The sequence below is a fragment of the Schistocerca piceifrons genome, chromosome 1 (assembly GCF_021461385.2).
Source record: "Schistocerca piceifrons isolate TAMUIC-IGC-003096 chromosome 1, iqSchPice1.1, whole genome shotgun sequence".
Taxonomy (NCBI): domain Eukaryota; kingdom Metazoa; phylum Arthropoda; class Insecta; order Orthoptera; family Acrididae; genus Schistocerca; species Schistocerca piceifrons.
In genome coordinates, this window is record NC_060138.1 from 532002341 (window position 1) to 532019171 (window position 16831).

Genomic DNA, 16831 nt, shown 5'->3' on the forward strand with positions numbered 1-16831 from the left:
AAAAAGACAGCAGCATACAATGCTCTAATTGAAATATTGCGGGCAGTTGACGCCTCGACAAACAGAGAAACGGTAACTAAAAAAAAATCGTTGCGAACTGGCGAAATTATTTGCGGGTGGATGTCGAAACTTATAATTATCTCTTAAAGCTTGTAACCCCTCATATTATGAGAAAAAATACATGTATGAGAAGGGCAATTTCTCCTCATGAACGGCTGGCGGTAACATTAAGATTCCTAGCAACAGCAAGGAGCTACAAGGATTTGGAATTTTCAACTGCAATATCGAAACAAGCGTCGAGTAAAATAATACCCAACACATTTGAAGCTATTTACGCTCTCCTGAAGGATGATCCATGAAGGCAAGTCAAGTAAATTAAGTCTGCCAGCGAACTGTTTACCGAAAAGAGTTATCCAAAGTTCAGAAATCTAGAAGATCTGGTGTAAGAGTAGATCAAGTATACCAGCCAATGTTGTGGTATTTTGATCTGCTTGGCTTTCTTAGTGATCAAGAAACGCCAAGACCAAGCAGGAGTACAATTGAAGATGAAATTGGAGTGTCAATGTGCCAGGAAATGGAACACGAAGTAATGTAAAACAAAACAGGTTCGCCCTGCAACTCTCGCACTAAATGTATGTGAGAAAACTGCTTTCGCTTTAGCAGCCGCTGTCTACACCATTTTGACCGCTTTCTCTGTTTCCTGCGGTTGGTCTGAATGTTTTTTGCAACACAAGCTGCGAACACAGACCACAACAGAACTTCCTCCATTTCTATATTTCAAAATAACTGAATTAAATTTTTTACGTTTACGGTGAGCGTAGTCGTTTGCCACTGATATTTCTTTTCTACACCGACAGATGGCGGGCGAGTAGTAGATTGGGGTTTGTGTCGTGTGAACACACCACATTTGCAGCGATCTTTTGCAAGTACAGACATCTGCGCCGATGCCTGCGCAGACAGATCGTTGCTTGTGGACTGGACTTAAGTGAATATATCTGCGCAACTGTATAACAATATATGTTTAAGTTAATGTGACAAATGAAATTACATCAGTGCATGAGAAATTATGTTATAAAAACACTTATTAGTTGTATATTGTATTAAACTTAAGATAGATTAATATGGATTCAGCACAGATACAAATTTTGTAAAGATATTATATAGTTGTTAAAATGTACCTTGACAAATCCTATATCACAAATGTGATCATTGGGATGATATTAAATAAATAAAATAAATAAATAAATAGACACATGTGGCTGTATGCTTTCTTACCGCTTGGAGCACTGATGTCGCTACTGCTGTCAAACTGTAACAACTTCCGCACCAATGTATGTCATTTCTGGTCGTTCCTATATGTATAGCTAGACGATTGTCAGAATGTTATATCTTCATCGTATGTACTTTGCGCGGCGTCAGTTACTTTGTTTATTTTGAATCTGTTTGTCATCCGAAAGAAAATAATAATAAAAATGTTTATTTATTTAAGCAAAAAGGTCATTCCCCTGCTGCAATCTTTTAATATCTCACCCATTATTTCATACCTTCGTAAATGTTATTTTTAGTCAAATATTACTTATTTCCACAACATATTACCTTTTATTGTTCTCATATTTTAGGCGTATGATTAACTTAATATCTAATAACTTTCAGATTGCGATTCCCAACAATACTAAATTAAAATGTCTGGCTTGGAATAAAGAGCAAGGCTACATCGCTTGTGGGGGAGAAGATGGTTTGCTGAAAGTTTTAAAGTTGGAATCAGGTACTTCAGCCTCTTTCTGCTTTGAGATGTCGCTTGTTCCGTTTGATTAATTAAGTAATCATTCCTTTACGGACACACCATTAAGTTGTTATAAGCGTATTTGGCGTCAGCCTGTTATGGCGCTTCGCGCGACGTAGCCGTTTTTTGTGTGAAATAGGTAACTAAAGCTGCTCACAACCCGAGGGTCGTTTTGTACATTACATCACGAATATGACATTTCGTAATGATGTGGTGGGGGTATGTGGTGCTTTTTCGCATCTAATAATTCGTCCATTGAGTGGGAGTAGTAGTCTTTCAGAAATTCCTTTAATTTGTTTTTAAATGTTGGTTGGTTATCTGTCAGACTTTTAATGTTAGTTGAAAAATAGCGAAAGATATCTGTTCAACAATATAAATTGCATGGATGTCGTCAAATGTTTGTACAATATTTCTTATTAAAATAAGCATACCCCTTACAGTAGTTTACTTAGTTGTACTTTTCTAATCATATCACAAAAAAATTTACACAGTGCAATGTATGTGAAAAATAAGTTACAATGAAATTATTTTAAATATTCATTTACAGTGTAGTGGCTATTATTAAGTAAATATTTTTTTAGGATTTGGCTAAAAGTGTGGGGATCATTTGCATCTTTTATTTATTGTGGCTGTCTATTGTAAAATTATATTCCATAGTATAGTACACTATTTTGAGTTTTTGACTTGTTTCTTCTGTTTAGATGTGAACACTGCCTGGATTTGGTTCCATGGTCATGTATTGTGCTGTGTGTGGTGTACATATTAATATTTTTTCTTATATGCATGATGTTTTGATAGATGTACTCACATGGAATTGTCTCAGTTTCTAGCTTTTTGAATAAATCTTTACAGAGTATGGTTACAGCTATTTGTTGCTGTCATACAGCTCTTCTCTGTATCTTGAAAATAGTTTATATATTCGCAGCACTTATTCCATAACTGAGGATTGACTGCAGATATCCAAAGTAGGCAATTTTGAGGAATGTAATGCTGCAAACAGGTGCAAGAATTTGCAGGGCATAACATGCTGAGGATAGCTTCTTTGGCAAATTCTCACATGTTCTGTCCATTTCAACTGAGACTATATTCATCCCCAAGAATGTGGTATCAGTTACACAATGTAGTACATCATTAGTATCATTGTTTTTTTTTTTTAGTCAGTTTGTCTTTTTCACCTTTATTCCTTAATGACCAGTTGTGGATGCCTCTGAATGCTTCATTGGCTTTTTCTGCTAAATGTGTTGAATTTTTGTCTGTAATCCCCATGTTGCTGTCATCATCAAATAGTATTTTTCTCCATACCTGATATTCTGTGGGAAATCATTTTTATATATAAGAAAGAGAATTTGGTCCAATACATTTCCCTGGGGGACACCTGTATTAATATATTTCGGATATGATAAGTGTTTTATTACTAGTCTTTTAGGAACATGTGAGATTTCAACAGTTTGCACACGACTCTCCAAATATGACTTAAACCAAATCAGTGCCATACGCCTTATTCCTAACATTTCTAATTTGTTTAGCAAAATTCTTTGGTCAGCTGTGTCAAATGCCTTTGATAGATCCAAAAAATGCGTGTTGCTTTCTTGCCTTCATCTAGTGCTTCTAGCACAATTTTAGTAGGGTCAACGGAGGCGTCTGATCCCACCTGTCGGCTTTGACCTGTGACGTAAGGGTGTTGTGGTGTGTAATGCCATGATGGTGCAGACCTTAGTTTATGAGTTGGTTGTGTTTGTAGATGTCGTCTTGTAACGGTTGGTGGTGTCCTTTGGTGGTGTGTTTGTGGTCTGAGTGTTATGTGGTGTATTGGGTTCATTTGAGCATCATTGGTTGCAGTGTGAATTAATTTGTATTGCCTGTGACTGAAGAACAGAAATTGGTTTCAGTGAGTTACCAATTAATTTTTTTTTTGGTGTGATTGCTTTGTCGATTGGTGTTATTGGTTTGCTGTTTGTCATGTGGTAAGGCATTATATTTATTTTGTGGCTTCTTTTGCTAGATATGGATATGACAATGAAATTTATCAGTTTGTGGTTGCATGCTGAGAGGGGTGAGGACATGATGTACCTCATAAAATTTTTGCAGATATTTGGACTGCTGGCCGAAATAGTCAAGTGCAGTGTCTGTTAAGAGAATATGTGGTTGGTGAGAATTCTGGCATCTTGGATCAGGGACTGTCACATGTGGCGGTGATGAAGGGATAACCCTAGGCACTGCATTAAATGCAGTACCTTGTTCAAGAAGTGTAGGTTGGCCATGAGAGAGGTTGTTTCGATTACTTATTATTTTTGTTATAGATCTTCCATCAGTTTTTGTGCACATGAGACTGGTGTGAGTGAGAGGATGGTTTTAGATTGGTTTTCATTTTGTAAGGAAGTGTGTTCAGAATATGTTAAGTATAGGGGTAAGTTGGGTGGGCCGGGGATGGTGGTCAACATAGATGAGTTGCTGTTTGGGAAGAGAGAATATGGGAGAGGTAAGTCTGCAGTTAGTTTATGGGTGTGGGGGGCCGTTATTTCGGGGTGTGGATATGCAGATTGTGTTTCAGGATTTTAAAGGGGCATACGAAGAGGGAATTGGTGGTGTTAATTGAAGAGTATATAGAGGAGGGGAGTATGGTAATATCAGATGCTTTTTCATCTGATAGGGGGCTGGGGAAGAGTTCAAGAATTACGAAAGGGGTGTGTGTACTAATACAATAGAGGGGTTTTGGGGGCAGTTAAATCAATCATGGGGGGTTGTTTTATGATTATGTTGCGGAGGATCTGTTTTTATGCAGTTGTTTTTGTTTATTTTCTGATTTTTTTATTAGTTGGCGGATTTTTGTTTTTTTGGGGGGGGGGGAGGCATTGGGGTTGGGAGGTTTTTTCTGTTGTTGTTGTTGTTGTTGTTGTTGTTGTTGTGTGTGTGTGTGTGTGTGTGTGTGTGTGTTTGTGTGTGTGTTTGTTTGTTTGGGGGGGGGGGGCTGTGTTTGAGGCTGTGGCTGTGTTTAATTGGGGTGGCTGACCTAATGTGTAGCACTGGAATTTTTTCATGGCAAGTAGTCGTTTTTTTGGGTCTATTGTTTGCGAGTTGTGATCTTTTGTGGGGTTTTTCACGTGTTGTTGGTTCGGTGTTATTTATTGGAGGTGTAGGTGTTTGATATTTTGGTATCATCACTTGTGGTAGATTTATGTAACTAAAGAGAATTATTGAATTCCAATTTTTTAGTTGTACGTTCATTTTGGTATTGTGAGCTGTTGTTGACCTATATAGGTCAAGGGAAGTGTCTGATTCCAATGTGTTGTCCGTGTGTTTTGGTATCATCAGTCGTAGTTGACCTATGTAGGTCAATTGTGATTCAGCTACGTAGGTGAAGGGAAGTGGCCGATTCCTGTGGATATTGTGAGTGTAACGGAATGTGGGAATTTCGTGTTGTTTTTATGTCATTGTGTTGTGTGGTTTGGGGCCGTGGTGTGTGTCTTTGTGTTTATATTTAGCTTGTCCCCACCCAAAAACCCCCAATTTCCTCTGCTGATCCCGTTGATTTGATTACATTTTTGGAGGGAGATGTGTTTGTTGTTTTTATATGTATTTTCGTGTTTGTGTAATGGCATCATAGGCACCATATTGGAGACGTTGAGAATGGTCGCTTCTGCTATATTGGTGATGTCATGGGTCAAAGCAGACAGGTGGAATGGGACGCTTCTGTAATCCCCTTTTGTAACTAGCGGATTGTGTACTTTTTGTGGGTCTGAAACCAAATTGTTCATTGCATAGAGGGTTGTATTTATTTAAGTACTTTGTTAGTCTGTTTTTCATTATGGTTTGTATTGTTTTGGAAATACAAGATGATAAAGAAATTGGTTTGTGGTTGTTTACATTTTCTGGATCACCGTTTTTTAGTATTGGTGTGACTTTTGCTTGTTTCAAGTATTCAGGAAAGCAGCCAGATCTGAAAGATGTATTAATTATTGTTGTTAAGGGCTTTTTTACGTTGTTTACATGTTTCTTAAGGACACTGACTGGGATCCCATCTAACCCCTGTGCACATTTTATTGTCTAATTCGTGTGTTACCAGTGCCACCACTTTCTCTGTTGTTGAAAAGAGCACCATTGATTGTGGTGGCTGGTCCTGGTAGTAGTGATGTAACTATGCATTTTGCTATTATTTTTGGATGGAAGTGGGTTGTTAATAACAAATTTCATGAGTGAATATATGTATTGTGAAGGTACTGTGAATATCCTTAAATAAATGTCTACAAGGTGATCTTTTGTGGATTCCAGCAATTATTCTGGTTACATGCTTTTGTGCAATGAATACTTTTTCTCTTAATGATGAATTACCCTCTAATATGATGACACCTGAAAGCAGTGAATGAAAATAGGCATAGTAGGCTAATTTACTGAAATGTTTATCACTAAATTAGCCTACTATGCCTGTTTTCAATCACTGCTTTCATATGGCATCATATTTTTGGGAAATTTACTATGCATGGTACAATCCCTTATCTGACGTACCCCACCAGCTGTATAAAGAAGTAGAGCCTACAGTTAAACGTGGATTCCGAGCCACCATGAACTTTCCATTTTTCACATGTACAAATAATTGCCGCATGTGAAATAAATGATAGGTGTCAGCAAAAATCTTGGTTACTTTGAGGACTGAACATTTAATTATCATACTTGCTGTTTTATGTTTAGCCATGAAGCCACACGTAAAACAAACATGCAACATATACTGTGAATATAAATAATGTGTGGATAAGATAAACAGTTAAATTTTACATCAACACTTGTAACAGTGAACAATACATGATCAGGATTGTATGAGCACAAATTGTGACCTCAGAATCAACATATTTCTTAGTAATTAGATTTTAATCAGTAACCTATAAATTAGTTTTAAGTGTAAGTCAACTGTTTTGTCACTCATTGCCAGATGATGGGACTGGCATTCATCAAAACCTTGTCCTCCTTGGTGAGCTCATCTGGCTTTAAAAACTTTGTTATTTTACTGGGAAAGTCAGTCAGAGCATATAAACAATTCCCCAACTTGCATACTTCTCACATCTATTGTAGTGTCGGTAGCTGGACCGACACCGTGGAGTTGATTGCTGAAAAAGAAAGCTAGACTAACGCTGTGGCCGATAGTGCACGCACGGCTAAAGCAGACGGGCGTGAAGTCTGGAACATAAAAACTTATGAATGAATAAGAAGAAAAGTATGTAGATGCTTTTTACTTAACTTTTATTGATTCCTCGGAATACATCTCTCTGGAATACTCGTAAGCTATAGGCACTGATACAAATGGCTCCTTGCTAGTTCGTAGCCATTAACTTAGCTGATGGCTATTCTGTCTCTCGGCTAATGAGAGAGAAAGGCTTCGTACAACTGGGCGATAGCTAGGTTCGCGTACAACTGGGCGGTAGCTTGGTTCTCGTACAACTGGGGTCGAGTCCACTCTCGTCTCACGAGACCTGCCTTGGTGGTGGCGCTAGGTCTGCGATCACAGTGGCGACACGCGGGTCCGACATGTACTACATGGACCGCGGCCGATTTAAACTACCACCTAGCAAGTGTGGTGTCTGGCGGTGACACCACATTCCTCCCCCGCAAATCGGCGAACGGTCGTGAGATAAGGCTTCCGCCCGCCGTGGGGAGGACCACATGTTGACGTATGCGATGAGGTGGGGAGCCTAACAACAGGCGAGGCTGTGCCACCCGCACCCGGCCATCCGGTCCGAGGGGAGCTAGGAAACGCCTGCAAAACTAGTCCAGGGTGCACGTCAACATGCGGTGTATGCGCCCGTAAAGAAACATGAGGGGCCGAAGTGTCGACCTCCATTGCGTCGGGGGAGCCGACGCGCGATGACGTCACGTGGTCCGGAGCGGGCGGGAGTTCCATGGCGGCGGACAGCTGGTCACGGGAAGCGATCGGCGGCGCGTGACCCTGGGAGGCGCCTGGCGGCGGCAACGAAGCGTCGAATGCGGTCGGCGGCGGCGGCGGCTGCTGCTGCTGCTGCTGCTGCGGCGGCGGCGGCGCGTCGCCATGGGGCAAAATGGAAGGCATCGTCGGTAACACCTGGGGATGAGGCGAGCCAGTAGATGGGTCCCCAGGGCGCTGACCGGACGGCACCGTCGCTGAAAGCAGACGGGGAGCGGCAGAACCCGAGCGACGACAGAGGCGCAGCTGATTGAGATGCCGACGCACCTCACCAGAGGCCCCCAAAACCAAATACATCGCGCGGCCGAGGCAGCGAAGAATGCGCCCTGCGAGCCAACGCCGTGAACCTCGATAGTTGCGATAAAATACAACGTCGCCTGGAGCAAAAGCAGGAGTCTGCCGCTGCACAGGAACCTGATGCGGCGGATGCAGCAAAGACATCAAGGTGCGATGAGGACGACCGTGGAGCAACTCAGCCGGCGAGCGACCATCTCGGGGCTGAGAGCGATACGAGGACAAAAAGAGCAACAATGCGTCCTCCCGAGAATGCGACTCTTTCAATTTCAACATCTGTGACTTGAAAGTCCGGACCAATCGTTCAGCGGCACCGTTGGACTGAGGCGAAAACGGCGCGGATGTCAGATGTTGAATACCATTGGCCTGGCAGAATGACTGAAATTCTGCGGACATGAATTGTGGGCCATTGTCGGAAACAATAGTCTGCGGAAGACCTTCAATGCAAAAGATAGCAGACAACGCTTGGATGGTGGCGGAGGACGTCGTGGAAGACATCCGGACAACAAAAGGAAAATTACTGAAGGCGTCGACCAGAACCAACCATCGAGCATTCCAGAACGGACCAGCAAAATCAATGTGCAAGCGTTGCCAAGGGGAAGTGGCTTTTGGCCACGCAAAGACTTTCCGCGGCGGTGCGGACTGTTGTTCGGCACACGCCGGGCACGAAGAACACATATTCGTAATCGCAGCATCGATTCCGAACCAAGTACAGTGCTGACGAGCAAGTTGTTTCGTTCGCACTATACCCCAATGTCCTTGGTGAAGAAGCCGTAAAACAGAGGACTGTAACGAACGTGGGACCACGACTCTGGACTGATCATTATCAGAACGCAACAACAAAACACCACGTCGAACAAAAAGTCTCTCCTTGTGAGCAAAAAATCGGCGAACCAACGGATCCTCGATCCGAGACTTTGGCAAAGGCCATTGCGTAGCAACAAAACGTAAAACAGTAGCAAGGACAGGGTCAGCAGCTGTGGCTGTAGCGACACGACGAAAATCAATCGGAAACGATTCGACCACTTCATCGGTTTCCGAATCAATGAACATGCAAGCAAGTTCGGAAGAATCGAATGCTGTATCCTCAGCAACAGGCAAACGGGACAACGCATCGGCGTGTCCGTGCTGAGCAGTGGACCGATACAAGATATCGTAGCGGTACTGCGAGAGGAAAATAGACCAGCGAATGAATTTCTGCGCTGTACGTGGAGGTACAGGCTTGGTCGGATGAAAAAGCGATGTCAAAGGTTTGTGGTCTGTGATGATGGTGAAGTGACGACCATACAAGAAATCATGGAACTTAGTAACACCAAACACGAGAGCCAAAGCTTCTTTCTCTATCTGTGAATAATTTCTTTGCGCAGACGAGAGCAATTTGGACGCAAAGGCAATAGGGCGATCATGTGAGCCAACTTTGTGCGCAAGCACAGCACCGATCCCGAAATCCGATGCATCTACCATCAACAAAAGGGGTTTCTGGGGATCGAATGGCGTAAGGCAAGTATTAGAAAGCAACGCCGATTTCAACTGGCGAAAGGCGCGTTCGCATTCCGTCGTCCAGACGAAGGGAACACCTTTACGGCGTAAGCGATGAAGCGGAGCTGAAATGGAAGAGGCATTGCGCACATATTTATGGTAATAATTAATTTTACCCAACACACTCTGTAGCTGTTTCAGATTTTTAGGGGACGGCAAGTCTTGTATGGCACGGAGGTGCTCTGGACTCGGATGTATGCCTTGGGCATTAATGACATGTCCCAGGTATGGTAAGTCACGAGCAAAAAACACACATTTGTCCTTCCTCAAGCGAAGACCATTTTGCCGCAAGACCTGAAATAATGTTCGTAACTTCGCAAGATGATCTTCTTCTGTCTGTCCGGAGATCACTATATCGTCCAGATAGTTTGCTGCAGTAGGGACCGACGCACAAATAGTTTGTAAATATTGCTGAAACAAGGCAGGGGCGGATGCACACCCGAATGGCAGTCTTTTGAAGCGGTACAATCCAAGATGCGTGTTAACCACCAATACGCGCTGGGATTCGTCGTCCACCGGTATTTGCAAGTACGCATCGGCTAGGTCCAACTTTGAAAAATATTTTCCCGGGCACAGTTTAGCAAAAAGATCTTCCGGGCGGGGCAAAGGAAAATTAGCAGTCACTAGCTGTGGATTCACTGTGGCCTTGAAGTCCACGCAAAGTCTCAATTTTCCGGAAGGTTTTGGCAAAATTACTAAGGGTGAGGCCCAGAGAGAAGCTTGCACACGTTCAATTACACCCTGTGATTCGAGATCGTGTAACGTTCGTGCGACCTCATCACGCAATGCGTGGGGAACATTGCGCGCCCTGAAAAATTTCGGTTGCGCGTTTACCTTCAGTTCTAAATGTGCTTCATAGTTTTTAGCGCAACCTAAGCCCGGTGCAAAAATGTCTGCAAATTCGTCACACAACCGAGAAACACTGTCTGGAGGCACAGTCTGATTCACAGATAGGACCTGATTTACAATAGACATGTTAAACAACTTAAATAAATCTAGACCAAATAAGTTCACTGCAGAAGAAGAACGAAGAACGTAAAATGACACAAGTTTTGTTTGTCCCTTGTATGTTGCAAGAAGGCTGCACTGTCCTAACACAGGAATTTTCTGTCCGGAATATGTAGTTAGCTTAACATTTGCGGCACGCAACGGAGGTGCGCCCAGTTGTTTGTATGTGTCGTGATTGAGCAATGAAACTGCAGCTCCGGTATCGAGCTGGAATGGTATCACTTTGCCTTCAAATTCTAAGTCCACAAAAAGTTTATTGTCCTGCTGACGACAAGAGCGACTGTGGTGTGCAATTGGAACAGACACTGGTACAGAATCACTTGCTAATTGATGTGATTTCCGGCGACGTCGACGCACAGGTTTTGTGGGACGATCACAGTCACTGTTTGAGAAAGGGTCACTGGACGAAGTAGAATTAACGACATGAATGTCCATAGGCGAAGGTCCACGAGCCTGAGTGTCCTTGGTTCGATTCCGGCGCGAAGCAAAGGGCCTGGAATGATTGTGATTGTCTGATCTGAGCTTTTTCTGGCAAACACTTTGAACATGTCCTTTCTTATTGCAGAAAAAGCAAATAGCTTGGCGTGACGGGCAATGTTCACGCGAATGTCTAGTAGCACACCGCGGGCATGATTTCACTGCATTTGTGGGCTGGCGCGGCACACCTGGCTTAGCACGCGGCGGCCGCTGTGCGGACGGCCGCGAGGGCAGTAGACCGGGCCGCGTTGCGCGAGCGCGCCCGGCGGGCCGGGTAATGTTACACACAGCTGGCGAAGTTTCAAAAGATTCCTGAGCACAGTCAAGTGTGTCCTGTCTATCCAATATGTCTATCACTTGTTGAAGGGAGGGATTAACTAGTTTCAAAATTTGCTCCCGTATGCGAACATCAGAAACGTTCTGTGCAATTGCATCACGCACCATTGTATCTGAATAAGAAAGACCACAGTCACATTCAAAGGCACAGTCCCTAGTAAGTCCTTGCAATGTTGCTACCCACTCCCTATTAGTTTGACCGGCCGTACGTTTTGTACGAAAGAACGTATACCGTTTGGCAACCACATTAACTGTTTCTTTAAAATAGGCATCTAATGCAGACAAAATTTCCTCGTATGACAAAGTTGCTACGTCGCGGCGGGGAAACAATTTCACTATCACACGGTATGTGGACACACCGACACAAGAAAGCAAAAACGGCTGCCGCTCATTACCTTGAATTCTGTAGGCAGCAAGGTGGAAGGCGAACTGACGAGACCACTCTTGCCAGGTCTCGTGGTTCGGGTCGTAGTGCCTAAAAGGCGGTGCAACGGCAGGTTGTGGCTGCGGTAGCGGTGAAGCGGCTGCGGCCGCATCGGTGTGCAGCGCACGTTGACCCTGGACGAGCTGTCCAAGGGCATCCAGTAACGCCTGCGTCTGCTGATTCTGCAAGCGATAAAATTCGGACAGTACATCTGGAGAATGTGGCGAAGCCATGACACAATTAAATGTAAGCAATCAGAAATAAATGTAAGCAATCAGAAAAAGGTCCTTTTCCCTCGTCGCCAATAATTGTAGTGTCGGTAGCTGGACCGACACCGTGGAGTTGATTGCTGAAAAAGAAAGCTAGACTAACGCTGTGGCCGATAGTGCACGCACGGCTAAAGCAGACGGGCGTGAAGTCTGGAACATAAAAACTTATGAATGAATAAGAAGAAAAGTATGTAGATGCTTTTTACTTAACTTTTATTGATTCCTCGGAATACATCTCTCTGGAATACTCGTAAGCTATAGGCACTGATACAAATGGCTCCTTGCTAGTTCGTAGCCATTAACTTAGCTGATGGCTATTCTGTCTCTCGGCTAATGAGAGAGAAAGGCTTCGTACAACTGGGCGATAGCTAGGTTCGCGTACAACTGGGCGGTAGCTTGGTTCTCGTACAACTGGGGTCGAGTCCACTCTCGTCTCACGAGACCTGCCTTGGTGGTGGCGCTAGGTCTGCGATCACAGTGGCGACACGCGGGTCCGACATGTACTACATGGACCGCGGCCGATTTAAACTACCACCTAGCAAGTGTGGTGTCTGGCGGTGACACCACATCTATATTGACATAAGAAGCAAAAAAATAAACTGTCATTTATGAATGATAACAACCATTAAGATATAAAGTATTGTGTTCAAATTAATGATCTCCTGATGATTCATCATTTTTTATGGAGAAACCAGTCTCTCTGTTAAAATGTAATGTAAAAATAAAAAATCAAACGCATAATGTTTCTCGTGTATGTACATAAGGCAAAACCCAATTCCCCAGACTAATTTAGGACGGGGGAATTCATAGAAATAGTTATTTTTTACAATGTGATCCTGACCAAATATTTAAATATTTAATACAAAGCCAGTAATCACTCTTTACCCTAATTGTGACAAGAAACTGTTCACAGAGTGGTTTCGGGTGGAATCTAGTGGAAATATAAATAATATTCAGGTGACAGGGATTAACCTGCTTCAGAAGCAGTTACAAGAGATACACAGAACTGTAGCAACTTTGAATAATTTTAGTCATCTCTATGTTTTTTCCCCTCGCATGTATAAACATAAGCAATAGCAATGGATTACTATCAGCAAAGTAAACAAGTTACCACAGAATTGAGGTGCAATAACAAATACTAGATAGAAGCATTTTGACAAGAGTATGACTCTTCTCAGTTAGAAAATGGAACCACAAAGAGTTGCATTTTATGATAACCACAGTGATGTAAATAATTTGAGAAATTTCCTGCAACTCAAACTATTTGATGATGGCAGTAACAGTTTCAGGACCATGGTTGTTCACATTAGGGAAAATCCGCAGGTCACCCCCAAAAATTCATACTAGATGTAGAGTGCCTTCAGTACACTTTTACACTTAGTCCATGGAAGTCTAATCATACCAGCTAAGTGCCATTTCTGATGTGTCTTTTGTGTGTTGTGTCTTGCAGTGACATTTGTGTTTCAAACTGAACAGGGTTCTTCTGCTATTAGACATTCATGTTTTTTCAGCAAACAACAATGGGTAGAGTTTTGTACTCCAAAGTTGTACATACATGCATGCTTATAAAATCAGATACTTCTTTTGCAAATAAAAACTCTGTTGCCAGATGTGCAAGTTAAAATTAACCTATTGTTTCACGTGGGAGACATACTGTTCTGAAATAAGATGAATTTTTTCAAAACACTCTATACATCTTTGGAAATGCCAGAGAAGTTGGGAGAGCAACCATCATTTGACAGTAATAACTAGTCTCAGAAATGATGTATATATCCAGACTGAAGAGAAGAATAAAAATTTGTACCAAGGCCAGGATTTGAATCGGGCTCTCCAGCTCACTAGGCAGATACACTAACCCCTTTGCCACCCTGCATGGTGTCTTGCACAACTGCATTGGCTACCCTAGCAAGCCTCCCTCTTCAGTCTAAATTTTCTTCATGCCTCTGCCCACTTGGTATTCCCCTTTAACTCGAAAAGCATTGCAAAAGGTATCCAGTTGTGTTGGAGTAGCACACCAGCAGTGAATGAGAAGGGCCCTCCTGCCTGAAACCCAGGTGTAGGTGCTTTAATTAACTGAAATTATGTGGTTACAGAGACCTTTTCAAGTCTCAAACATCTGTGATGTGTTTATGCAGACTGAAGCAACAAATGAAAATTAGTATCAAAGCTGTTACTGGAACCCAGATTTTCTGCTTGCTGGGCATTCTAGGGTAGTTGTGCAAAGCCACTGTTCCAGGAGGACATAGTGGTTAGCACATCTGCGTAGCGAGCAGGAGACCTGGCTTTGAATCCCGGCCTTGGTATAAATTTTCATTCGTTACTTCAATCTATGTACATACATCATAGATGTTTGAGACTTTAAAAGGTTTCTGGCACTTTATAGTTTCATTTGAGTAGTCTCAGAAAACTGCAGCAAAATCCAGTCCCCAAAAAATTATTAGAATTACATGCAGTCTCTGTCAGTTGTCTCAAAATATATTGCACAATATCCATAAATTTACAAAATAATTACTTGCAACACAGTGCTACTCTTGTTTTAAAGGAAAATGTACACACAAGAATGATCTCATTGGTGAGAGAGCTAAAGGGGAAGCCTTTTACAATCACAGAATTTACCTCATACACAAGTGACACGTTTTGGCAATGCTTTGGGATAACTCTCCATATTAATCTGACATTCTGCTCTCCCTACCTCACAGACAGTGATCAGTGTGGAACTGATGATCTCCATATAAGAGATGAAGTTTTTGTCTGGGCCAGTCTAGTAGGCAGAGCTGACCTCACGAAGAAGCCACCAAAATGGATATGTTCAGCAGGGCTAACTGTACACCTACTGCAACTCACTATGTATTTTTTCCAGAGCTGGAGCTTTGGTGCAATTTCAATTTGAGCCTTTTCACTTTCTTCATCTGAGTAGGAGATGTGTAAACTTCAGTTTATTGGAATGAGGCTGACTGCCTAGTCTGTTGTCTTTGTCACATTCTTTTCTACTACAGTGTATTTTCAACTCATTTAGGTATAACCTCCAGATTCCTATATAGACCTGAATAGGAGTCTTTTGGAGTGGAGAAAACTTTTCTCTGTGAACATAAAGACTGGAAAGTTGCACATGTCACACCAACACACAAAAAAGGAAGTAGAAATAAGCTGCTGAATTACAAGCTGATATCATTGTTGTCGATTTGCCATAAGGTTTTGGAATGTAAACTGTGTTGAAACATTATGAATAACCTCAACAAAAATGATCCATTGGCACACCATCAGCATGGATTCAGAAAATATTGTTCCTGTGAATCACAGCTAGCTCTTTATTCGTGTGACATAAAAGTGCTATTGATAGGGGATTTCAAATAAATTTCACATTTATAGATTTCCAGAAAGCTTTTGCTACCATTCTTCACAAGCTGTGTCTAATCAGATTGCCTGACTGTGGACTATCGTCTCAGTTGTGTGACTGTCAGAAAGGTCATAACTCATAGGAATTGATGGAAAGTCATTGAATAAAACAGAAGTGATATCTGGCATTCTCCAAGAAAGTGTTACGGACCCTCCAATGTTCCTAATCTATATAAAGAATTTAGAAGAAAGTCTGAGCAGCCCTCTTAGATTCTTTTAAGAAGGTGGTGTCATTTATCGTATAGTAAAGTCATCAGAAGATCAAAACCAATTGGAAAATGATTTAGACAAGATGTATGTAAGGCGTGAAAAATGACAGTTGATTCTTACAATAAACAATGTGTGATCATCAATATAAGTACTAAATGCAATATAATAAATTTCAGTTACACAATAAATCACACAAATCTAAAGGCTTTTAATTCAACTAAAACTTAGAGCATACAAGTATGAATAACTTAAATAGGAATGACGACATATTAAATGTTGTGGGGAAGCCGAAGACCGTGTTTTACTGCTAGAACACTTAGAAAATGCAACAAGTGTATTAAAGAGAATGCTCACAACGCTTGTCCATCCTCTTTTTAGAGTACTGCCATGTTATATGAGATCTGTACCAGGTAGGATTGATAAAGGGCATTGAGAAAGTTCAAAGAAGGGCAGCTTGCTTTGTATTATCGGAAAATAGGGGAGAGAGTGTTAGGGATATGATATGCAACCTGGGGGGCTGTCATTAAAACAAAGACATTTTTTGTTGAGGCAAGATTTTTCACAAAATTTCAATCACAAACTTCCTTCTCTGAATGCAAAAATATTTTGTTGACACACATAAGGAGGACTGACTGATCATCATCATAAAATAAGAATTATTGGAGCTCGTACAGAAAAATTCAACTGTTTGTTTTTACTCTGTGCTGTTCGAGAATAGAATGGTAGAGAAATAGTCTGAAGGTGGTTTGATGAACCCAGTACTATGAATGTAAGTGTGAACTGCAGAGTAGACATGCATTTGTAGAGATAGATGAAATGTTCTGAGTGATATGGAAAGGCTTCTTGCCGTTGATGGTCATTTAATTGAAATTGACAACCACACAGTTTGGTTAAGTGTAGAGATAAGTAGAATGTGACCAAGAAGCAGAAGAGCAAATTAATGATTATTAATTATGAAATGTATGATTTTAATGAAGAAGAAAAATATTGTATATATTTCTTCTGTGAACAGGGTGATTAGTGTTTTGATACACAAATCCTGGATTGGTATTAGATGATAATAGCACCTCTCAAGAAAACCCTCTTGCTTATTTCATCATAATGCAATGCTAACTCATCACTATGCTGTACAAACACCCATTTTAGTCCCCTATGCTTCAGATACA

General features: G+C 41.8%; 1 protein-coding gene across 3 annotated transcripts in view; it reads left to right on the top strand.

Moving 5' to 3' along the window:
• The first annotated feature begins 1440 nt into the window (after positions 1-1440).
• The window catches only part of LOC124798840 (WD repeat-containing protein 35), a 183251-nt gene continuing 167860 nt past the window's right edge, over positions 1441-16831 (top strand). Inside the window, exons 1-2 of one of the 3 annotated variants that reach the window (XM_047262374.1) lie at positions 1441-1496; positions 1654-1765. In XM_047262374.1, the coding sequence (XP_047118330.1) occupies positions 1473-1496; positions 1654-1765 (136 nt within the window). In that variant the 5' untranslated portion in view covers positions 1441-1472. Of the gene's footprint in view, positions 1549-1653; positions 1766-1904; positions 2003-16831 lie in introns of those variants that run through there. The other 2 variants (XM_047262381.1, XM_047262389.1) reach the window with 2 other exon arrangements.